The 25,475-nt window shown below is 39.4% G+C and overlaps 1 protein-coding gene across 4 annotated transcripts in view; it reads right to left on the reverse strand.

Moving 5' to 3' along the window:
* FGFR2 (fibroblast growth factor receptor 2) overlaps positions 1-24,919 on the reverse strand; it is a 121,522-nt gene extending 96,603 nt beyond the window's left edge. For all 4 annotated transcript variants that reach the window (XM_083364520.1, XM_083364518.1, XM_083364519.1 and 1 more), the window contains exons 1-2: positions 23,968-24,919; positions 10,016-10,275 (exon numbers count right to left, since the gene is read on the reverse strand). In XM_083364520.1, coding sequence (XP_083220646.1) covers positions 10,016-10,190 — 175 coding nt within the window. In that variant the 5' untranslated portion in view covers positions 10,191-10,275; positions 23,968-24,919. The remainder of the gene's footprint in view (positions 1-10,015; positions 10,276-23,967) is intronic.
* Positions 24,920-25,475: the final 556 nt, after the last annotated feature.

A 25,475-nucleotide genomic window follows, 5' to 3' on the forward strand; every position in this document is an offset into this window, starting at 1 on the left:
TTTAAAATATATCTGTATATGTCAAAAGTGTAAAATATGAGAAAAATATACATGATGATAAACTACAATAGTAAGAAGAGTGGGTAGGGAAGAAAACTGACTGGATCTTATTAAAAATAACTTGCTAGTGTATTTGTTTGCTAATTTATTGAATTTACACATCCACACACCACACACTATTAAAAATATATATGGACAACCCATCAATTTTTATCCTTCAGAACAACACTATGAGTGCTTGGTTTGAGAATAGTGACTGACACCCAACTGAGTGAATATTTGATCCTGAGTCTTCTGTGTTCCTGTTCAAATCTTTTAATTGTTTTATAAAATACTGGAACTCAGAACTGAGTAGGAGAAATTATAAAAATTACTAATATAATAAAGGTAATGGTTTCCCCTGTCTAGTCATGTTCAACTCTAGAGGGCAATGCTCATCTCCATTTCTTAGTCGAGAGAGCCAGGTTGTCTGAAGACATTTCCCTGGTTATATGGTCAGAATGACTACATGCCAAGGAACCCAGAATGCTGTTACTGGCTCACCAAAATGGTACCTATTTATCTACTCATACTTTCGAACTGCTAGTTGGGCAGGAGCTGGGCAAGTAATGGTAGCTCACCCCATCATGCAGCCCTTGGGTCTCGAAACCGGCTTGTGAGTTTTCCAGCTCTTTAAGTGCTGAGCCAATGCACCCCAATATTGCCCAACTGTACTATATCCAATAGTAGAATATCTTAGGTTGAACTAAATAACTACAACACATTGTATTTTATAGTTGGAAAGAATCAATACTAGGGTCTTACCATCTGTACCTTGAGCTAAGAAAACATAATACTTAACAATAATATTCCTGCCACTTCTTCATTATCAGACCTCTACCGTTCAATTACAGGTAGCTTGTTAAATATCATAGTGTACGGTAACTTAGTATGAGATGATGACTTAAAATTATTTCTACTTATTTTCCAAACCAGAAACTATAAATGTAATACTCATTTAGTTACAACATCTGAGCAAATTCTAACAAGATCCTGCATAACATACTGTGCTTTATCATCTGCACAAAAGTTTTCCTTGCTACTAGGTGGCAAATTGACTATTGGGGGGGAAATGGATTAAACTTATTAAGCATGTAATTTAAAAGAAAAATATGATTTTTCATATACCAATGAAATCAACAGGAAATAAAAGCTACAACTGGGAATTTGTATACAACATGTAACCAGTCTCAGCAATTATTTGTACTACCTACAGAATGCTCTTGAACAATGAGCAATCTGTGATGATAGCACTAAAGGTATGTGGGTTACACCTAGCAACACTCAGCTCTATGCAATGCAGTGGCATGCTCCCAACAAACATGGACCAGAAGGCAATTATGATTGATCAGGTGCATGCTAGCAGTGCCAGAGGGCTGCTCTTGAATCTAGTTTTAATTATTATAATTATTAGTGCTTCTTGACTTAATTCATTTATATAATCATAATACAGTAAAAAAAGTTGGAAGGGACCTTGGAGATCATCTAGTCCAACTCCTGCTCAGGCAGGAAACCCTATACCGTTTCCGTCAAATGGCTGTTCAGACCCTTATTAAAATCTTCCAGTGTTGGAGCATTCACAGCTTCTGGAGGCAGGTTGTTTCACTGATTACCGTAATTATTCTGTCAGGTAATTTCTCCTTAGTTCTAGGTTGCTTCTCTCCTTGGTTAGTTTCCATCTGTTGCTTCTTGTCCTGCCTTCAGGCGCTTTCTTTGCGGAAACACCTGAGATATTGGAACACTGCTATCATGTCACCCCTTGTCCTTCTCTTCATTAAACTAAACATATCCAATTCCAGCAATTGTTCCTTATATGTTTTAGCCTCCAGTCTCCTAATCATCTTTGTTGCTATTCTCTTACTCTTTCTAGAGTCTCACCATCTTTTTTTTACATCATTTTGACCAAAACTGAATGCAGTATTCCAAGTGTGGCCTTACCAAGTGGTATTGTACAGTGGTATTAACACTTCACGTGATCTAATGCAGCCCAGCACTGTGTTGGCTTTTTTTGGCATCTGCAGCTCACTGCTGGCTCATATTTAAGTGATTGTCCACTAGGACTCTGAGATCCCTGTCACAGTTACTACTTTTGGTACCACCTGTGCATTTAGTTTTTCTTGCCTAAATGTAGAACCTTACTTTTTTGACCATTGAATTTCATTTTGTTAGATAGTGCCCAAAATGTCTGTCAAGATTCTTCTGTATCTTAAGCCTATCTTCTGGAGTGTTGGCTATTCCTGCCAGCTTGGTGTCATCTGCAAATTTGATGAGTTTCCCCATCTATGCTCTCATCCAAATCATCAATGAAGTTGTTGAAGAGCAGTGGGCCCAGAACAAAGCCCTGGGGCACCCCACTACACACTTCCCTCCCTATAGATGCAGTTCCATTGAGGACCACAGGTTGAGTACGGCCAGTCAGCCAGCTATGAATCCACCTGGTAGAGATGCTGTCTAACCACATTTGTTTATCTTATCAAGTAGTAGGTTGTGATCTATTTTATCAAATGCCTTACTGAAGTCCAAGTAAATTATATCCACAGCATTGCTCTGTTTTTTCCCTTTATGTTAAGACAGATGCAAAAACCAAGTTAAATAGTTCTGCTTTCTCCCTGTTGCTTGTCACCTTCTTGCCACTTTCTCCCACTAATGCACCAATCATTTCCTTAACTTTTTTCTTGTTTTTACATGTTGAAAGAAGCTTTTTTTGTTATTTTTGACTTTTGTCGCAAGCCTTAGTTCATTTTGAGCCTCAGCTTTCGTCACTTCAATGTTCGGGCTATTTGCTGATATCCTGCCTTAGTTATGTGCCCCTCTTTCCTCTTTTTATACTTGTCATTTTTGTCTTTCAATTTATCAGAGATTACTTTATGTAGCCATGGTGGTTTCTTTTGAGAGCTGTTATTTTTCTTCTTCATTGGTATTGTGCAAGACCAGGCTTTTATAATCTCACTTTTCAAGATTTCCCAAGCTTCTTGAGTTGTTTTCCCCTTGAGGATTCTCATCCATGGAATCCTTCCCAAGCTCTAAATTTATTGAAATTACCTCTCTTAGCAATCTTGAAGCAAGGTCTCATCAATATTTATGGAAAGAAAGAAAGAAAGAAAGAAAGAAAGAAAGAAAGAAAGAAAGAAAGAAAGAAAGAAAGAAAGAAAGAAAGAAAGAGAAAGAAGAGGAAGGAAGGAAGAAAGAAAGAAAGAAAGAAAGAAAGAAAGAAAGAAAGAAAGAAAGAAAGAAAGAAAGAAAGAAGAGGAAGGAAGGAAGGAAGGAAGGAAGATAGGAAAGGAAAGGAAAGGAAAGGAAAGGAAAGGAAAGGAAAGGAAAGGAAAGGAAAGGAAAGGAAAGGAAAGGAAAGGAAAGGAAAGGAAAGGAAGAAAGACAAGCAAATATAGAGTGATATCTGCATTCAAAATAACAAATGCCTAAATGTTTAATTTCACTTATTATATTTTGAAATTTTTTAACAGGTACAATCCCAAAATGGGTTATCTTATTTAATCTAACTACTCACTAACTAAATTATATATTGTAGTAACAGTGATGTATTAACATGCTCTTTTTACAATATGGGTTTTGCTGAATTTGTTTTGATCAGACAGTTTTTTGGTTTTGTTTATTGCTCATATTGTTTTTGACTCTCTTGCAGTTATACAATGTTTTAAACCACTGATTAGAATAAACCTTTGGGAGTTGAATGAACTAAAATATATACCATGAATAATAAGTAAAAAATAAGAAAGATATAATGATGCTAAATGGGTATAACTGTTTATTAGCTTATTAGGTTGCCGGCGTCAACCTCCCTCCATCCAGTGCGCTCCCACAGAGAGGGCCTCCTCAGGGTGCCTCCGATCAGAGAATGCCGATTGGTGACCCCCAGGGGGAGGGCCTTCTCTGTGGGCGCGCCAGACCTGTGGAACCGCTTGCCGGTTGAGCTCCGGATGGCCCCCGACCTTCGCTCCTTCCGGCGGGATCTAAAAACCTATTTATTTGAGCAGTCCGGCCTGGTCTGATGGGTTTGGGGTTGGGTTTTTAATATGGTTTTAACTATTGTATATATCGGGCATAAATTATTTAATTACTGCCTTGGTGGAGCAGTGGGCTAATGCCTCCTTAAGTAACACCAGCTGCCTGCAATTAGTGCAGGTTCGCATCCCACCAGGCTCAAGGTTGACTCAGCCTTCCATCCTTCCGAGGTAGGTAAAATGAGGACCCAGATTGTTGGGGGCAATTAAGCTGACTTTGTAATAATGCCGCTTGGGGTGTGTGTGAAAGCCCTAATAAGCAGGCATATACATAGAATGAAGGCTACTGCTAAGCTTGTAAGCCGCCCTGAGTCTTCGGAGAAGGGCGGGATATAAATGGAATTAAATAAAATTTAAAAATAAAATTGTTTTTTAACTTTTGTACTTTGTTTTTTAATATTTATTGCCCTGTACACCGCCCTGAGTCCTTCGGGAGAAGGGCGGTATAAAAATTTAATTAATTAATTAATTAATTAATTAATCAGTGCATGCAATTCCAATATAATCTTAGAAGAATTACAATACTGTGACTGTTCAAATTAAATCATCTGTAAATTTCTATTTCTCTGGCACTAACCCGTGCATACTTTCCTTGGACTAAGCATCAAATTTCACCATTAATTCTTTTAATAAATTAGCTGCTTTATAATAATCTCACACTGCAATCTTACACAAAGATATACTTTCAGAAATGCTGAAAGGTCTTTCAGTTTTTCCAGCATATAAACATATTTTCCCATCAGGTTATTACATTAAAAAACTAAAAATGGCAATCATAAAATAACTTTTGTATGTATGTATATTTATATATGAGCATTTATGTATATATCTACGTGCATACAATATACTGTATTAATTAATAAAACATACTGTGATTGGCCTATGGGGCTTGACTACACCTATTTGTGGGTTTCTGTGTATATATGATGTGTGTTAATGTGTGTGTGTAATAAAAGAAGCTCTCTTCTACAAAATGTTATTATCACTGCTTTTCCCCAATAACTCCATCCTGTCTGCCACATAAAGATTCTTATTATCCCATTACACACAGCCACATTTTTTCTCTTCCAGTAACTCTTCATTGTCCCAATCTGAAATGCTTTTCTATATGCAAATATAAGTTCTGTCCCAGGAAAAGAAACAGATGTTTTCTCAGTAGCTCCATATGCTTGTAAGATCTCAATTTGGCACAGTGAATATCTATCTACTCCAGAGGCAATGTACTTTTAAAGCACACTCTCTCAACAGAAGATAAATCTTCCCTAAAATGACATTAATATTATAATCCTACTGTGATGCCAACAAATGGTTCCTACCCCCCCTTTAAAATAATTTGTCGTATTCTATAATATCATCCATTCTGCTTTAATGGTGGTGAGGATGCATAGGAACAGTTCATGAATAAATCATGCTATGCAATCAAGAATATGAAAAAACTATATACCTTCCCCCCAAAAAAACTGGATGCACACACATTTAAAGATGTATTTGTAGATGTGGAGCTAGAAATTGACCAAGAGTTAGAGACAGTCCTGGCTGGCTGGCTGATGGAGTGGATGCTACATCCCACTGTGGCAGAAAGAAGCCAGAACACATAACTAACTTATGCTCAAATACATGCAGAATGAGTGGCTTCTCCAATCATACTTAGACTTATTCTCTTCACAAAGATTGGTAAGTAAATCTTTATTAAGGTTTATTGGTTGTAAGCTGCCTAGATGGGCCACCTCTAGGTAAGATGGGCACCCTATAAGTTTAATAAATAAAATAAATGTAATAAAATAAACAAACAAATAAGGTCTTTCATCAACATGTGTACTTATACATACATAGTTGGTTAGAAGATGGGTAACTACATAAATGTTTTAAATAAATAAATATGTATGTAATATATGTGAATACACACATACACACAAAAATTTATTTTAAAGATAGCAACCAAAATAAATTATATGAGTTGGAGATGAAGAAAGGAGTGGGGGGGAAGGAAGGACTCAACGAAATACATTAGAACTGAAGAACCTTCTTGGACAATAAGCAAAATATCTTCAAAGAAAAAACAAAATTCAATTGCCTTTTGAAAAAGCACATTCATTCATTCATTCATTCATTCATTCATTCATTCATTGAATTTATATACCGCCCTATTCCCGAAGGGACAACATTTGGGACAACCATGACCTAGATGACTGAGAATCTACATGGGCATAAACAAAATATAGTGTTGTTGATCAATATTTGTTGCCTTGCTCTTGTAGCACGAGGCACAATTTGGCAACATGATGGGTAATAGTGACTTTATAGTGATGTACCATTTGTTATAAAATTCAGTCTCCAAGACACACATAGCCTTGGTGCTAAAGCAATGTCATGTTGCCATCCTGTATCAAAAATCCTCTCTTTCACTGATCTTGTTGCTTGCCCATATTTCATCTTATGTATTGCCTCCTTAGAAAAGCCATGGCTGCCAGTTTTTCTCTAATGGATATTTTCTAGGTAGATTGGAAGCTATCTCTGTTAATGAGGGAGGTCAGGCTGTTGGATTAAAGAGTAGTCTTAGCCAATAATTAAAAATAACCAACCTGACTTCTATCCTTGTATTTCCTATCTCTAGTCTTAAAGCTGAATTAGATACACATCTGGGGACTTGCATGATCTTAAGAACTTAGGCAGTACCCATTTGAGTGCAGTTATGTTAGTGAAACCCATATAATAGTTGTACCAGAGCTTTTGCTACAGTTGTTTTAGTGCAACTGGTACATAATGGACAACTTTAGTGAGATAAAAGGAAACTATACCTGTTTCACTCCTCTGGGAAACTTGTAATATGTGGCCCAAGTGTGGGTCACTGCATCCCAAAGAATGAAAAGTAACTCTCAGTAATTAAAGCATTTGATTTGCTGAATGTTATTGCCACTGATGTGCCAAACATGAATTTTAGGTCTTTTGTTAAAGATCAGAACTTGGGAGATTTTTTGGTAATTAGCAATTTTTCCTAATTCACAATTTTGAGCAAAAGATCTAAAAGTTCTTTGCATGTTGTCAGCATACAGTAGAACTAAAAGGCCTCAATAAGCTAATTTTGGTGGGTGAAAATTGCCTTCCTTCATTGAGATATTGTGTAACAGAATTTATGGAGGGGTAAAAAGTAATGGAGCAGGGATACAGCCTTGCTTGTTACAACTTTGGGGTTAACATAGGCATGTCAAAATGCCGGCCCACAGGCCGAATGCATCATCCCGAAACCATGCCCACCACATTGCCGGCAATGGGGAAAAAGTCATGATACGTTGTGCAACGTCACATGACATCGCAAGTTTGACATGCCTGGGCTAACATATTACCCCCAGGTTGGTATTGCTAAAAAGTAGATTAGTAAAAGTAATTCTGTATCTATGTTGATAGATAGCAACTTAATCCAAATTAATTCTCTCAATATGGAGTCAAATGCAGATTTGAGATTCACAAAAGCTGCATAAAGGAAATAATTGGATCCAAGGAATTGTAGGATTATCACGTGGTCCTGGTAGATCTTCTTGGTCTAAAGCCAGCCTGTTCTTCAGCCAGGATATTATTGTTTTCAATCCAATCATAAAATATCTCAAATAGACATTAGGCATAGATTTTGTCCCTTTCCAAAGGACATCAGAAGAATTCTACACACCTTTTGCTACACTAATTCCATGTGAGTTCTGCTCTTTTTTCTACTGTGTCTCACTCTAGCTGATACACTTAAGGAAACATATACACAGCTGTATTAAATGCTAGGTACAGTAAATGTGAAAAACAAATCAGTGAGGATTCTGGAAGCTGCCACGCTTGTAGCAGCAGGAAACAATCCTGAGGAAGTGCTGTGGCTGTGTGGAAAAGCATAAGCTTTGGACACAAAAGACACAAAGTCCAAGCCTTCACTGGAGAAACACCTCTACCTCAGGATGTGGAGATCTGCTATAATCTAAAAGCAAGCAACAATGAGATTCATCTGATGATACCTTCTTACATTTGTAATCCACCAGAAGGCAAGTGACATAAAAAGATAGTAAAAAGTCTATCCCAAAAAACCAAAACAAAACCTTTTTGTAACTGGTTTTCTTGGGATGGTGCATAATCTCTATATTATGTTAATATTCTTTTTCTAGAAAAGCATAGTTCAATACACGCATTTAAATGACTCTGGGAATCCATTCTAAATGTCAGGAAAGCTTAATTTTATATATGAGAAGAAAAACTCCAATCATACTTGCATTCTAATGAACTGAGCAGAAAGGAAATGGGGGGAGGGGGAGCCAAGGAATGTTATGATATGCAGAGGCCTCATCTCCTTCGTAAAACATCTGGGAGAGGACACATTTCATAAACTTTATCCTGACAAGATTATTTGACAGGTCAGTTAATTTAAATGTGTTAGCTCACTGTACTACAAGATAACAACAACTATATTAAAAATGCACCGATCCCCTGAGATGCTCAAAAGATTTGGAGAGGGGGGAGGGTTGACTATACACAGAATAATAAAAACATATGTGCATTCAATAAATACACCATAATCAAAAACATCATTTTAACATTCCATAAATACTACAGTTTGGGGAACACAGGAAAACAGAGCTATTGTCAAATATAAGTTCAGAATGATTATGACCATAAAAATCTTCCTTCGTACAAAATATTACAACAATATCAAGTGTTGTCAGTTATCCATATTTTTTTTGGCATGCACAAGCATGGAGATTTTGTTTAGATTTCAGCACAAGTCTGTGCATGTGCACCACAGGCTTTTTCTGTGGCTTTGAAGGAATAAGAAAAACTTGCTAGAAAGCCAGCAGAAAGATCATTTTCCTTGGGCCAAATGTGGCCCCATCAATCTGGTTTTGTTTTCAACTGGAGACTGTGCAACATAGCAGCTATGTTACGTCCAAGGGAAACAAGTAACAGTAGTCCGCAGAATTTTCAAATGAAAACCTCTATAGTTATGAGACATTCTTCATGAGAATTTTGTATGGCTTTTTCTTGGAGTATATAGTTTCCTCACCACAAAGTGCCTCACATTGCATTTACTGGGACTTAGACCAATAGAATAAAGGGTTTAAAAGAAGGGTAAGTTAACAAAGAAATCCTTAACCATTGTGAAGATGGTGCAGATATTCTGCGGAAAAACTCCTCTTTAGTAATATTCAGCATCAATAGTATTAAAATGTAACCATTTTGAGTTCAGGGTTCCTTTTCATTAAACTAAACACATTAGGTCTGGACATAAACAGGACTTTCCTCTCTTCCAAGTAAGAACAGTCATCTTAATATGTAAAATTTAATATTATTGTTATGAAATAATATACCAAGCTAAGCATATTTTAAAATACTGGACACAGTCCAGCACATATTATTATTACAATTGAGAAATCTTTCTCACTTTTTGAAAAAGATGACAAATGCTTTGTTTTAGAATGAATGTGATTGATCACACAATTTAAAATTAAGCATCAGTAAAAGGACTTAGGCCAGACAAAGCGAACAATGGTATAAGTAGATCAAAATAATAATTAGCCCTTCAAATCTCCTTAACCAAAAAGTTATCAAGGTTTCTCAAAATAGTAGTATCTGCAGGTTTGAAAGCGACAGCATGAAGAACTGTCACAAATAGTAGTCTTGGGAGTTACACCTACAGTTAATGTTTCTTTGAATTATTCCCTCTGTATTATATCTCCTTTGTTGGATCCCTAACCATACTGCTAAAACTCAAGATAGGTGTATATACTGTATATATATAGTCACGGTTCTTCTCCTCAAATGATGATGACGCATCTCAGCAAAAACAGTTTACCTATGGAAAACCTGATGAGCTCTCTCTTTCTTTGAAAATACCACCTTGGGAACTGGAGACATATAGTTGCTTGATGATCAGAATTTCATCCTATGCCTCATCAAATTCAGAACAAAACAGAAAATGGACTTACCTCCAGGTTCTGAAGTAGTCTCTTCACCAACTAGAGTATCTGATGGTCGAGCCAATGAAAATCCAGCCATGGTGATCATCACCAGGCAAATACGGCAATATGAATCCCAACTGAACATTTTGTCAGTGCCAGCCTGTGGTTGTCTTCCATAACTCCATGTGGACTTTAATCCCATCTGAGCTCTTCTAAACAAACATGGACTGAAAGCAGCACTTAAGCCTTGGTAAATATCTTCTTATTCCTAGCTTCTACCAATTCTCCTAAAGAGAAAAGGAGAAAATGATCATCACCAAGGTGACAACATTACATTCTTATGACACACACACACAAACCGTTATCTTAATCATCATCACCTTAAGCAACTCAGTACTGTCCTGCTCCCAGTTTTGTTTAAGCTCCAAGATACAAGTCATAAAATGAGATGGCAACTTAAGTAGTGAAAGCAAAACAGAGATATAAATACAGTAGTTTGAAAAAGTATCAAGTTAGTATTGACTAAGATAGTCTTCTGTTCTTAAAGGTCCTCAGTACATCACAAATTTCAGCAGATTACGCATAATAAAACTTCTGCATAATTTTGAAAATGGTGTTCACCTAAATCAAGATAGCTACAATTGTCATATTATACCATATTATATTTGATAAAGGCAAGTACAAACCAGGGATATTTGAATTTGAATTCTACCTGCCATAATGAACCACTGAGCCAAGGTTAAGCCGCCATGATAACATATAGTGCAGTACAGAACTTTAATATTTTATTGAAATATTAAATGCCTTAAACAATGAAAAATAATAATAATAAAAACTTTTTCCTCCTACAGATAGATAGCAAATATACCATTGTATCAATGAGATGGGCAGCATAAAAATTTAATAAATAGAACTTCCGGTGGCGGCGCAGCGCCGGAGACAGCCCTTGCGGGCTGCCCGCGGCTCAGCTGTGTTATTTCCACCCGAAACAGCGCCGATCAGCTGTTTGGGTGGATTTGAAGCCCCCTCCTCAGGAGAAGAGGAGGGGGTGAGCCCCCAGGTAGGGGTTGAGTTCTCCGGGGCCGCCTGAGCTTAAAGCTTGGGCGGCTGAAGGATTGAACTCCCCCGTAGCCTGGGTTGCTCCCAGCTGGTCAGCGTCTCTGCTCCGTGATTTCTGGAGCGGAGCCAGGCGTTTGCGACCACCCCTGCCAGAAGGAAAGACCATGGAATAAAAGGAGCAGGCAGAGCGGTACAGGAGGAAAAGGTGAAGAGGACTTTTATGGCTGCTTTCTAGCTTAATGGATTTTATAAATTTAAAAGTGAAAGTGCGTAGTAAGTGAAAGTAAAGATGGCGGCTAAACCTTCCCCAAAAGCTCTCAGGAGTGCTGGAACTTCTCCGATGCAACAGTCATCATTACAAGCGTTGCTTCTTCCTGATGTATTGACACCGAAGGATCTACAAGATGCTCTTGAAAAATATGCCCAGGTAATTCTGGAAACAATGGGTGATAAATTTGCAAAGATGGAGGAGAAATTGGAGAAATTGGAGGAGAGAATAGAAGAGAGGATGGAAGAGAAGTTCAGAGTGATGAAGGTAGACATTTTGTCTTCAGTGTATAGAGTGGCTGAATGTGTGGAAGATTTGGAGGAAAAAGTGGAAGATTTGACTCAAAAGAATGCCATATTAGAAGCAAAAGTACTGGAGAATGAAGATTTAAGAGAAAAAATGGACACAGAACTGAGTCTTGCTCAATATTTCCAGATGCAATATGCTGTTAGAATCAGAGGTTTAAAAGAGAATATTAAGGAAGACCTAAAGCAGTTGATTTCTGAGGCTCTGGAAGTAGTATTGAATCAGCCAGCATCTGAAATAAAGGGAGGCATGGATAAAGCGTTTCGTGTGAATTCATGGATTGCTAGACAGAGAAAGTTACCTAGAGATGTGGTGGTTTATTTTGCAAAGAGGGAAATTAGAGATGAAGTTATTCAAGCTGCCTATGGTACTAAAGTTGTGATTGCTGACCAAGAAGTTTTGGTTCTAAAAGAAATTCCTCCAAAGATTTTAAAGAGAAGGAAGGATTTTACATTTTTAGTGCAAGAGCTCAAGCAACGAGATATAAGGTTCAGATGGGAGATTCCAGTTGGGTTGATGGTGATGTATGAAGGTAAAAGGCACCGTTTGGCCACTGTGATGCAGGCGCGTGATTTTTACAATAATGTTTTAAAAGCAACCCCTCTATTACTTCTGGAAGCTGCAAAGGGATCTGGAGAAGGAGAACACCAAGAGGCTGAAGATGGACAGACAGAGGAGAATGGTGCTGGAGGAGATCAAGCCATAACCTCTTTGGATGATTCTGGAGAGCAGAGAGAGACGCGTGCTGCTTTAAAACGATCAAAGAAAAATAAAAGAAAAATGTACTTACAGCCAAGCAGTGGGAGGAGTACGGCCTAAAAAAGATAGTCCTATTTAAGCAGTGCTCCAAGAACTTTGGGATGATATGCATGGCAATTAAATTTTTAACTTGGAACGTTAATGGACTAAATTCATCACAGAAGAGGAAGAAAGTTTTTCAATATTAATGATCAACAACAAGCTGACTTTTCTAGTTTACTTTATACGAAGTTTGGCCAGTTGGATTATAAAATTTTTTATTTTTATGAGGGATTGGAATGGTGTTTTGGACGTACAGATGGACAAGGCTGGAGCTTTTAAGCGTGTCCCAAGTCATGTTAGACTGCCTAAATCCTTTTTTGAAATGAAGGATGACTTGGAACTGTGAGATATTTGGCGTGAAAGACATTTGTATGAAAAGGATTATACTTTCTTTTTTCTGACAGATATCATTTTTTTTTTCAGGATCGATTTTATTTTGTTGATTAATGACTTTTTTTAAGGATGAATGTAAACAGCGGATAAAGGGTTGTTTTTTTTGAAATTATTATGAATAAGGGCACCTCTATGGACATGGTTTGGGATGCTAGCAAGGCCTATATGAGAGGGGTGTTGATATATATGAATAATAAATTTAGATGTGCTGTGGAAGCTAGGAGGAAAGAATTGGAGAATGAAATAAAGGGAAAAGAAAAGGCTTTGATTTTGAATCCAGAGGATGTGAAGTTTAAGGAGGCTATTAAACTGTTAAGAGGAATGGTTTGAGTATATCCAGAATAAATATGGGACAAATGGATTGAGTATATCCAGAACAAATATGGGACTAAAAAGTTTTATGTAGTATTTGTAGTATTTGAATAAGTCTTCCCTTCTTTTCTCTTTTTTTTCTTTCTCTTATTTTATATATTTTATATTAATAGTGTTTGTAGTTATCCTATATGAGCTAGAGAGTGATAGATTTTAGAATTTACGGTTGTTAGCATATGGTTGTTTATGACTTTTTTTTTGTTTTTTATACCTTGTACTTAGCTCTGGGAAGTGGGGGGGGGAGGGGGGGAGGGGAAAGGAGGGAGGGATAGGGGAGGGGGAGGGGGGATTGTTAAAAATAAAATGTATGATAAAACTTTTCAATTAAAAAAAAATTAATAAATAAATAGCTTTAGCCTTGTCTTTTCGACTGAGGTGCTAGCTTTCTATTTGTGGTAAAATTATGGATGTTGGTTTAGTTAACCATCTTCAACCTACACTGATACAGTTTAGAAACACCTGTAATTTACCAAAGTTACTTTTATATTCTCTTTCTGTAAAGTGGAAATTTGGATAATCTTCCTCTAAACTGAAACAATGTAAACATCACAATACTGCTTAGCACTTCCAATTTTCAATATTAACTGAATATGTCTGAATATATTTGTTCTATAGGTACAAAGCAATCCTATATCCTATATGCAGATACATTTGGAACCAAGGATCTTTATTTCCAGTGATCACAAATTACTAAATTAAGGAGACACAAATATATTACAGCCACAATCATTCATGGCACTTCTATATTCTTACCAGTTTAATCATTCTTTTTTCAGATCTTTTAATGGAAAATTTGTTTAGGAAGGCATGGAAAAGCATTCAGTAACTATTGTTCAGTGATTACTGTTGTGATTATTTTTAGCAATTTCTGTTATGTTTGAATAATGAGGGAATGATACACTGATGCGGTGGGATGCTTCTTTCATGATCATAGTCTATTTTGCACAATCCAGATTCTTTTGACTGTAAATTGCTAAACAGAAACAAGCTAAATAGAAACAAGCAATACAGTATAAAGCAAAGCACTAGCAGTGATTGCTGGACTAGAAGATGAACTCCAGATAAGGGAAATAAGTGTAATGTGTTAAAGATTCTGTGTGTTTTTAGATAACCTGTCAGAAGGCCAGATGGCAAGACTTAGTTGACCTTAGCTGATCTAAAAAGGCAAAACCAGAGTTAGACCTGTTTAGTGTCTTACTGGAAGACCAAGAATAAATACAAGCCTGTAGGCTAATTGAGTAGATGAAGAAGACAATGGCAAGCTAATTATGTATTTTACTAAGGAAATTCTTCACATATATCCATTAAAAAGCTGCTTTATGTTGTAGTTAAGCACCAGGCTAGAAAACAGAAGACTGTGAGTTCTAATTCCGCCTTAGGCATGAAGTCAACTATGTGACTTTGAGCCAGTCACTATTTTTCAGTCCTAGGTATGAGGCAATGACAAACTACTTCTGAAAATTTGCCAAAAAAATGCAGATTTCTCCAGATTTTCAAAAGCACACACACACACACACACACACACACACACACACACACACGCGCACACACACGCACTCACACAAATCCATTAAATCACCAAAAGTCAAGTTCAACTTGAACATTTTATTTTACTAGGGTTTTTTTAGCGTAGCAATTTTTAGATTTTTTGATTGTTGCTTAAAGTACAGGTTTGTTTTTTTTAAAAAAAATGAATTTTGTCTTAAGCAAATAATGTAACTGTCGACATGCCTAGGCTTATCATGTGTCATTTTGCAAAATTACTGCATTCTATTTTTGCACTGTGCAGCCCTTCTGTGAATTTGCATGGCAGGAGGCCAAGAATCAATTAGAGCAGACTCTCTTTATCAAGGTGCGCATGCCTTCATACACTCCAAGATAAAAGATAGAGCAATTCCATGCTCAGTTCAGGGACATATGGCCTTACTTGGTTGGAAGTATGTAATAAAGTGTCTTTTCAGGCAATTAATGTCTGCAAAATTATCTGAATATTCTGCTCTGGAGCAAGTTATTACATGACAGACTGTTTCTTGAGTCCATGATTTGTGGACAGGAATGTCCATTTGTATATACAAGGAGTAGTCCTGAAATCAGGAACTCTGGATTAGCCACAGTGACATTTATAACTATTCTTGTTCAACAAGGTAGATGCTACCCAGACCATACAAGGCATGAAGTGCCTGCCTAGCAGGTTTATATTTCCATTTAAGTATGGCGTGTCAGGCTGATTGGAGATGCATAGAGGGACTGTTCTGTCCTCATGCCAGCAGAATTCAGAATATGACAACAACAACAACAAAAAAAACCAGGTAAAATCAACACCTTTATTGTGATTCACATGTAGCCCTTCATTCTTGAACTCACTGTTGATCTCAAATACTTCTTTCAACCTTAGTCCCAGCCTGTACAATGGAAATCAAAATATAGGTAGTCCTCGGCTTACGACCACAATTGAACCCAATATTCATGTTGCTAAGTGAGACATTTGTTAAGTGGGACCCTTTTTACGATCATTCTGGCCACAGTTGTTAAGTGACTCACTGAAACTGTTAAGTTGGTAACACGGTTGTCAAGTGAATCTGGCTTCCCCATTGACTTTGCTTGTCAGAAGGTCACAAAAGGGGATCACGTGACCCCGGGACACTGCAACCGTCATAAATATGAGCCAGTTGCCGAGCATCTGAATTTTGATTACATGACCATGGAGATGCTGCAACGGTTGTAAATGTGAAAAATGGTCAAAAGTCGCTTTTTTCAGTGCCATTGTAACTTAGAATGGTCACTAAAAAACTGTTGTAAGTTGAGAACTATCTGTATTGGCCTAACTTACAAGACAGTAAGTAAATAAATATTAATTGAGAGGATGCATATAAAGGGCTTAGGAACAGGATTAACGTTGGACTAAAGCAATACTTCAAACCTTTGCTTAGCCATTAAATTACTTGGCCGTAGACTTTCATGATAATCTTCCTCATGGTTATATTGCAATTAACATCTTATCTTATGCTACCAGGAAGATTAAATGCTATTTCATCTTGCCTCCTTTCCTATTTCAATAATTTTTATACTACAAATGAAATACAACTGTAAAATAATTCTGGGCACAAAAGGAAAGCACTGGAGCTTTCATCAACAACATACAAGGGAACAGAAGAAAGAGCAAATAAATAAAAACAAAATCTTGTTGAGGTTTGCCACACTTGGTCGAACCTGTGTTATCGGTTTTCCTTTCATACTAGCTCTTCCCCAACTTGATGTCTATAAATGTATTGAATGGTGTTGCCTATAACCCCCATTCACTTCGTTTAACTACAGATGATAAGCGTTGTAATTTGAAAGGCATCTGATTGGTGGAAAGCTGTGTTATATTATCAAAGGAAGAAATACATTGAATCTTGATTGCCTGATGTAGTAGTACTTTAGACCTGAATCCTGCAAGTGGATCTTCATAATTCAGAAGCAGCATCAGCATTCCATTTTTCTTTTTATCTTTTCCAATATGCTTGGGTAAACAGAGATATGACAGGGTTCCTTTTTATGAACTGTTCTTATTTATTTATTCATTTATTTTATATCAAGCCTTTATTATTGTTATAAATAACTCAGAATGTTGAGCATGTTGTTGTTAGTTGCGAAGCCATGTCCGACGCATTGCGACCCCATGGACAATGTTCCTCCAAGCCTTCGTGTCTTCTACCATCTTCTGGAGTCCATTTAGGCTCACGCCTACTGTTTCAGTGATTCCTTTCAGCCACCTCATTCTCTGTTGTCCCTTTCTTCTCTTGCCCTCAATCTTTCCCAGCATTAGGCTCTTCTCCAGTGAGTCCTTCCTTCTCATTAGATGGCCAAAGTATTTGAGTTTCAACTTCAGGATCTGGCCTTCTAAAGAGCAGTCACGGTTGACTGACTGGTTTTATCGCCCTGCAGTCCAAGGGACTCGCAGTAGTCTTCTCCAGCACCATAGTTCAAACGCCTCAATTCTTTGGTGCTCAACCTTTCTTATGGTCCAACTTTCACAGCCATACATGGCAACTGGGAAGACAATAGCCTTGACTATACGCACCTTTGTTGGCAGGGTGATGTCTCTGCTTTTTAGTGTGCTGTCTAGATTTGCCATGGCTTTCCTCCCCAGCAGCAAGCATCTTTTAATTTTTTGGCTGCAATCCCTGACTGCAGTGATCTTGGAGTCCAGGAAAATAAAATCTGTCACTATCTCCATTTCCTCCCCATCTATTTGCCAGGAATTGAGAGGGCCAGATGCCATGATCTTGGTTTTCTTAATGTTAAGTTTCAAGCCAACTTCTGCACTCTCCTTCTTCACCTGCAACAAGAGGCTCTTTAGTTCTTCTTCACTTTCTGCCATTAGAGTGGTATCATCTGCATATCTTAGGTTGTTGATATTTCTCCTGGCAATCTTAATTCCAACTTTTGATTCATCTAGCCCTGCCTTTATCATGATGTGCTCTGAATATAAGTTAAACAGGCAGGGCGACAGTATACAGCCTTGCCAGACTCCTTTCCCAATTTTGAACCAATCAGTGGTTCCGTGTCCAGTTCTCACTGTTGCTTCTTGACCCGCATATAGGTTTCTCAAGAGACAAATAAGATGGTCTGGTACTCCCATCTCTTTAAGAACTTGCCACAATTTGTTGTGATCCACACAATCAAAGGCTTTAGCATAGTCAATGAAGCAGAAGTAGATATTTTTCTGGAACTCCCTAGCTTTCTCCATGATCCAGCGTATGTTGGCAATTTGATCTCTAGTTCCTCTGCCTCTTTGAAATCCTGCCTGTACTTCTGGTAGTTCCCGATCCACATACTGCTGGAGTCTAGCTTGTAGGATTTTAAGCATAACTTTACTAGCATGTGAAATGAGTGCAATGGTGCGATAGTTTGAATATTCTTTGGCACTGCTTTTCTTTGGAATTGGAATGTAAACTGATCTTTTCCAATCCTGTGGCCACTGTTGAGTTTTCCAAATTTGCTGGCAAATTGAGTGTAGCACTTCTACTGCATCGTCTTTTAAGATTTTGAATAGCTCAGCTAGAATACTGTCACCTTCACTAGCTTTCTTGTTGCTCAGCTTTTCTAAGGCCCACTTCACTTCACATTCTAGGATGTCTGGCTCAAGGTCAGTAACCACCTCATCGTGGTTATCAGGGACGTTAAGCTCATTCTTGTATAGTTGTTCTATGTAATTTTGCCACCTCTTCTTAATCTCTTCTGCCTCTGTTAGGTCCCTGACATTTTGGCCCTTTATCATGCCCATTTTTGCATGAAACATTCCCTTCATCTCTCCAATTTTCTTGAAGAGATCTCTGGTCCTCCCTATTCTATTGTTTTCTTCTCTTTCTTTCCACTGTTCATTTAAGAAGGCATTCTTATCTCTTCTAGCTATTCTCTGGAATTCTGCATGCAATTGGTTGTATCTGTCTTTTTCTCCCTTGCCTTTCGCTTCCTTCCTTTCCTCAGCTATTTGCAAAGGTTCCTCAGACAGCCATTTTGCTTTCTTGCATTTCTTTCTCTTTGGGATGGTTTTAGTTGCTACCTGTTGTACAATGTTGCAAATCTCCATCCATAGTACTTCAGGCACTCTGTCTATCAGATCTAATTCCTTAAATCTGTTTGTCACCTCTACTGTTTATTTGTCAGGGATATGATTTAGTTCATACTTGAGTGGCCTAGTGCTTTTCCCTACTTTCTTCAGTTTAAGCCTAAATTTTGCAACAAGAAGCTCATGGTCTGAGCCACAGTCAGCTCCTAGTCTTGTTTTTACTGACTGTATAGAGCTTCTCCATCTTCGGCTGCAGAGCACATAGTCAATCTGATTTCTGTGTTGACTGTCTGGTGATGTCCATGTGTAGAGCCGTCTCTTGGGTTGCTGGAAAAGAGTGTTTGCTATGACCATCGTATTCTCTTGACAAAATTCTATCAGCCTGTGCCCTGCTTCATTTTGTACTCCAAGGCCAAACTTTCCTGTTATTCCAGTTATCTTTTGGCTTCCTACTTTAGTATTTCAATCCCCTATGATGATAAGGACATCATTTTTTCGTATTAGTTCTATAAGGTGCTGTAGGGCTTCATAGAACCAGTCAATTTCAGCCTCTTCAGCACCGGTGGTTGGGGCATAGACTTGGACTACTGTGATATTGAATGGTTTGCCTTGGATTTGAACTGAGATCATTCCGTCATTTGGGGGATTGTATCCCTTTCAGCTTTGGCCCAGTCGCTTCATTCTTTCTGGCACTACTAGTACTAGCCTGCTGCTTTTCCCCAGTAGGATATTGGATGCCTTCCATTCTGAGGGGCTCATCTTCCAGCATCATATCTTTTTTCCTTTTGGTACTGTCCATGGGGTTTTCATGGCAAAGATACTGGAGTCGATTGCCATTTCCTTCGCCAGTGGATCACGTTTTGTCAGAACTCTCTGCTATGACCTGTCCATCTTGGGTGGCCCTGCACGGCATAGCTCATAGCTTCATTGAATTACGCAAGCCCCTTCGCCATGACAAGGCAGTAATCCATGAAGGGGATGTTGAGCATACCTAAGCCTCTTTCCACCTCCTATGTGGTGAGGTGGGTTGGGGGGGGGGCTAAGATGGGACTAGAACTCACAGTCTTGTTTCTAGCCTGATGAGACTGAATCAGTCTCTCTAGCCATAAAATTTCTCCAAGCATAAAGAAATTTAGGAAATATGTAGTGTACCATGAAAAGGATATAGGAAGCAATTTAACCTCTGCAGTTGTATATTGACAATTGACATGCAGAATTGCCTTCTGTGTAAAAAAAAACTTCTAAACACTTCCAGCACCTGCAGTCTTTAACATGGTCTTCCTAAGAAGAAACAAGATATTGAACCCAGTGGAAATCAAGAGTGCCAGTCATTGCAACAATGAGTGTTCTATATTATATGTTCTGCAGAACTTGAGAGATGGGTGAGTTTATTCTGCAAAGGTCAGGCCTTACTTTAAGTACTTTGTCCAGTTCTGAGCACACTTTCTGAACTGGGACAAATTCAGGGAATGCAAAGAAAGCAATAATCAAGGCACCTACACCCTATGAAGAGAAATACTGAAGGAATTAGGCATGTTTAGGTTTGAGAACAGGAAAGGGTGACAGCTGTATATGGCACCTGTCTTAAGTGTTTGTTAAAACGGAAAGAGTCTAGTATGCAAGAAACAAATAGAATAGCTTTCTTCAAGTTCCTGGAAATACAGAAGAAAGTTAACACGTTTTCTCTAACACACATGCGGACAGACAGCGAAAACACAGAATAATGGATTTAAATTATAGGTAGGCAGATTCTATTTGAATGCTAGAAAGAACCCCCCTATCAGTTAGAGCAATTTGTTGAAACAAGGTTGGAGAGCCATCTGTCGGGGATGCTTTGATTTGGATTGCTGTCCAGAGCAGGGAGTAAGACTTGATGGACTCTTAAACAGCTTTTTCCAATTCTGGATTCAGTGGTTCTATAAACAGCTCTTAGCAGACCCAGATAACCCTCATTTCAATTACTCTTTTTTCTCTTAACAAAAGCAGCTTTTTGTTCTCCAGATACTGGAAGCAATTATTCCTTCTTAAATTCACATCAAAGTCAGATTTAATTACTTCACTCTTTTTCCAACACACCTTAGTTAGTACCTCCCTCTCCCAATTTATGGAATCCCATTCTCATCTCCCAAAGTGAATGAGCCTATCTTGAAGAAGGCCCAGGTGAAAAAAATAAAACCAAACTATTTATCCAGCCCACCTTGCTGACACTGCTACTAAATGATCTTATAGCGAGAGACTGCCTATCCTGAGTAATTACGGACCTCCATCCCAATGTTTGGAATACAGCCTCAGCATGCTTTTTTGGCCCTCACAATTCTGGCTTCCTGACTACAATAGCATAATCCCTTTTGGAGTCTCAGGCTCAGCAAAAACCTCACATGGTGTTTATTTTTCCTTCTGAAAGGGAACTCTGTCTCTTCTCTCAGGCGTATACTGGGCGGAGTTGTTAGCCACCCATGATTGATGGCTCACCTTGCCACCCCGCTCATCAAGTCAATTTTTACCTCTTCACATACCAGCCCAAAGAGTTTTTCCAAAGTGACAAGTATTGGGGGGGGAGAAGGGGGAAACAGGGGGGGGGGGGTCAGGAGTCATACCAAATTTCTTAAAGCTGTAAGCTCTGCATTTTTTTTCTTTAAAAAAAACACAAGCAAACAAGTAGTACTTGTTCTAGATTGGCAGTAATTAAATTGAAGCCAAAGTATTCATTTTACTCTTATCCCATTGTTATGTGTGTGATGTTTATCAGTCCCCAGAGCGGTTGTAATTTGGAGATGGCATGTTGTCTAAATCAATATGCCAGCCTATCTGTCCTATTGGGCATTAAGTATGCAGTAAAATATGTGCATTGATGTATCAGTGCCCCATAACCAATTAACCAGGTAGCAATTAATTGATGGGACGCTGGAGCTGATTGCAGGGCCCCTCTCCCTTTCTGCCTTATAATCTTCAAAGTGATCAACTATTAAACATTAATTCTGGAAGGTTATTTGGGAAAACAGCCCAGCAGCGTCAATAGTTTTGCATTGTCCAAATTCTTTTCAGTCACTTTCCCACCTCCACCCGCAGGACTAGCCTGTGTGTCTCCCAAGAGGTCTATGGATCAGAGAGAAAAATCTGCATTTTAATTGACATTCCAAAAGAGTACTGAGGCTGCTTATTGCAGCCTATTCAAACCAAACAGGCTTTTCAAATGAAAATGAGTAAAGGCAAGTAGAAGATTTACAGGGATTTGTACAAGGAAGACAATGAGGTTTGAAATTGGAGGGTGCTTCATACCAACCAAATAATGGCCCATTATTTGAAAGGACATTTTTATATATTGAAATATCAGCAATTGGGTATGTGAGAGGCTCTCTCTCTCTCTCTCTCTCTCTCTCTCTCTCTCTCTCTCTCTCTCTCTCTCTCTCTCTCTCTCTCCTTAAATTCTGAAATGTAACCAAAAGGAAGAAAAGAGGAGAGCCCTAAAATAGTAAAGATTTTCAAGGATAAATTCTTGTACTTTTGGTTTTCACTAGTACTACATCACGTTTCCACTAAGTCCATGTAAATCTTTGCTCTTGATACACATACTGTTGCAGCATTCACTAAAGGATTCCATGTGTTATCATTTTTCCTAGTTGAGTCTTCTGCGCAATAAGTAAAAGAATTTATGAACATGTAAGTATGACATATGCAGAGCTCATGTAATTTGATGCAGCCACTTGCTCCGCAGAAGCCATGGCCATTTCTTCCTCTCAAATCCCTTCTCTTCAAATCAAAGTCCTTTAACATTATGCCAAGCAAATTGGAGCTCTACAGTTCAGATCCTGTTTCAACCATGATAATTGGCAATGTATTATTATTATTATTTTACTACAACATGCCGTGCATATTTCATTATCTGGAACATTACCAGAGGGATCAGGATGGGTCTTCAGCATTTTAAAAACATGATGCCAGGATTCTGTCCCTTGAGGCCACTCATAAATTGGAGTGGGGGGCAGGGAAGAACTTGGCATAGGCTAAAAAAATGTTTACTTGTACTTCCAACCTTCTCTGTTAAACCAGCATTGGAACGGGTTTTAGGAATTTAGTTAAGCCACAGTTACAGGAGGTATTACTACAACAGGTTTTAGGATATACTTAGCAGAGAGAAAACTAACAACGAAGAATATTGATAGCTCAGGGTGGACAGATGTTTCATTACCCAAACTAGGTAACAACATCAGTGCTAGTAGTAGAACTAGTCTGCAAGAAAACAAGCAAGCTCACAGAGCACCAAGGAAAACTCTAACGCTATGAAGATTAGGAGTTCGCATAATGGGGTTTTTCAGATTCAAGGGCTGCTAAGGTAAAGGGCAGAAAGATCGGACAGGATTTTTGCATCCACCCTGAAAAGGCAGAGAACCAGGAAAGATTCTAGTTCGAACTGCTATAGGAACTGGGGAAGCAGCGAAGAGCGCGCAGCCAGACGTTCGTTCCCCACCCACCCAGAGTTCGATTCCCGTCGAACTGAGTACGCCTGGCAATTTATTTTTTTTAACTTCCTCGGAAACTTTTCCACGCAAACCACATCATCGTGAAACCTCGCTCAGGACTAGCGTCGTTTAGAAAGGGATTAAAATAGCTTGACTAGGCGGGGGAGGGGGCGTGGGGGGGGGAAGAAAGGAGGGAGAGGGAAGAAGGAACCTGTCAGAAACCGAAGGCGGCTCCTCCAAAGAAGCAGCGCCTCCACTCCATCACGTCAGACGGATCAAAACTGGGGGGCGCCAGCTCAGCCCACCAGGGTAAGGGCCGCACCTGGTTTATTCAATTTCACCCACCTAAGCTACAGAACTCGTTTCAAAAATAAATAAAAATAAAATAAAACTTGACAAAAGTGCCAAACTTTGGAACGACACTGCTCCGGATGCCCACCCACCCCCCCACCTCCCACCCTTCCCCGCTCCGGGCAAAAAAAAAAAAAAAGCACAACTATGTACCGTCTTGCAAATGTTGACCAACAACCCGCACGTTGCAAATTCCCCCTTTCCCCGAGCGCAAAGTAATTGTTGGGAAGCGGGCTGAGGGGAGTTTAGCAAAGAAAGAGTTGGAGGGCTCCGTGCTCTTTCCGAGCTTGGAAAGCGAGGGGATTACGCCGTCTTGCCCAGCCGACTCCCCCCGCCCCGACCCCCCCTCTTCTCCGCCTCCCTTCCCCCGGCCGCTGTGCGCCTCTCATCTCCCAGCCAAGCCTGGTCCAATTACCTTATATGAAAAGGCTCCGAGGGAAACGATCTGCTTATTCCCTTGCCCAGGCGTGTGTACTGGACGGACGCGGCGATGAAGACAGGCTATCCGGAGGAGGAGCGGGAGACAGAAACAACCTTTTTGCACAAAAAAGAAAAAAAGAAAAAAAAGAAAAAAAAAGAAAAAAAAACCCCACAACAATCGCCTCCGACTTTATTCCACGCTCGGGCGCTCCAAAACGTCGGTCCGAAGTCCCAAACCCGGGCGGGGGGACTCGGCGGCGACCACCTCCATCCCCGCGCCTCAAACCCCTTCTTCCCCTCTTTCCCCCCACTCCAAAATTCCGTGGGGCAGACGGTGGAAGGGGATGGTATAAGGAGCGTTCAAGGCTTTTTTTTTGTTTTTTTTTTTAAAAAAAAGACAAAAAAGAATTAAATTTTCAAACAGTCACGAAAGAGAGAGAGAGAGAGACGAAAAGCGAGAGTATCAAAAAAAAAAAACAACCCAAAACTTTTTTTTTTTTCCCTCTCTCGTTGTTCTCCGCGCTTCAGTCCGGGATCCAGAGGGAGAAGAATACGGCCGTATTCCCAAACTTTCCTCCTCTTTCCAAAAGCGAGGACGTAATAAGAGATGTTTCGAGTCCCGATCATTCGGGATCCATTCAGAATCCTCTGGCCACCCGAACTCCAAAGCTTTATCAACTCCCCAACCCCCTTTTTTCCTCCCTCTCCTCCCTCGGCTTCGCTTGGTCCCTCCCCCGAAGTTGAAACCTGAGCCATTTCCTGGACGGTTCCTCTGCCAATCACGGGCGGCGCAGCGATTCCCCTCGCGCTTCATAGACGTTGACGAGAAGTCGGGGTTCGCTCGCCCTTGCTCCCCGCAACTTTAAAGGAGCGCTCCGTGGGGAAAACGCCTCCAAGCGGCACCACAAAAACAGCCGTGGGTGAGAAAAAGACACCCGTCCTTTTTTTTTTTTAAACTCACGCAGACGCACACCCATTTTTTATTTTTTATTTTGCCGATTCTTACCGCCTAAGCAATTAAAAGACGCTTGCTCCTCGGGAGGAAAGCCATGGCAAATCTAGACAGCACACTAAAAAGCAGAGACATCACCCTGTCAACAAAAGTGCGTATAGTCAAGGCTATGGTCTTCCCAGTTGCAATGTATGGCAGTGAAAGTTGGACCATAAGAAAGGCTGAGCGCCAAAGAATTGAAGCCTTTGAACTCTGGTGCTGGAGAAGACTCCTGCGAGTTCCTTGGACTGCAAGGCGATCAAACCGGTCAGTCCTAGAGGAGATCAACCCTGACTGCTCTTTAGAAGGCCAGATCCTGAAGCTAAAACTCAAATACTTTGGCCACCTAATGAGAAGGAAGGACTCACTGGAGAAGAGCCTAATGCTGGGAAAGATCGAGGGCAATAGAAGAAGGGGACGACAGAGAATGAGGTGGCTGGATGGAGTCACTGAAGCAGTAGGCGTGAACTTAAATGGACTCCAGAAGATGGTAGAGGACAGGAAGGCCTAGA

This window comes from Vipera ursinii (genome assembly GCF_947247035.1).
Source record: "Vipera ursinii genome assembly, chromosome: 5".
Classification (NCBI taxonomy): Eukaryota; Metazoa; Chordata; class Lepidosauria; order Squamata; family Viperidae; genus Vipera; species Vipera ursinii.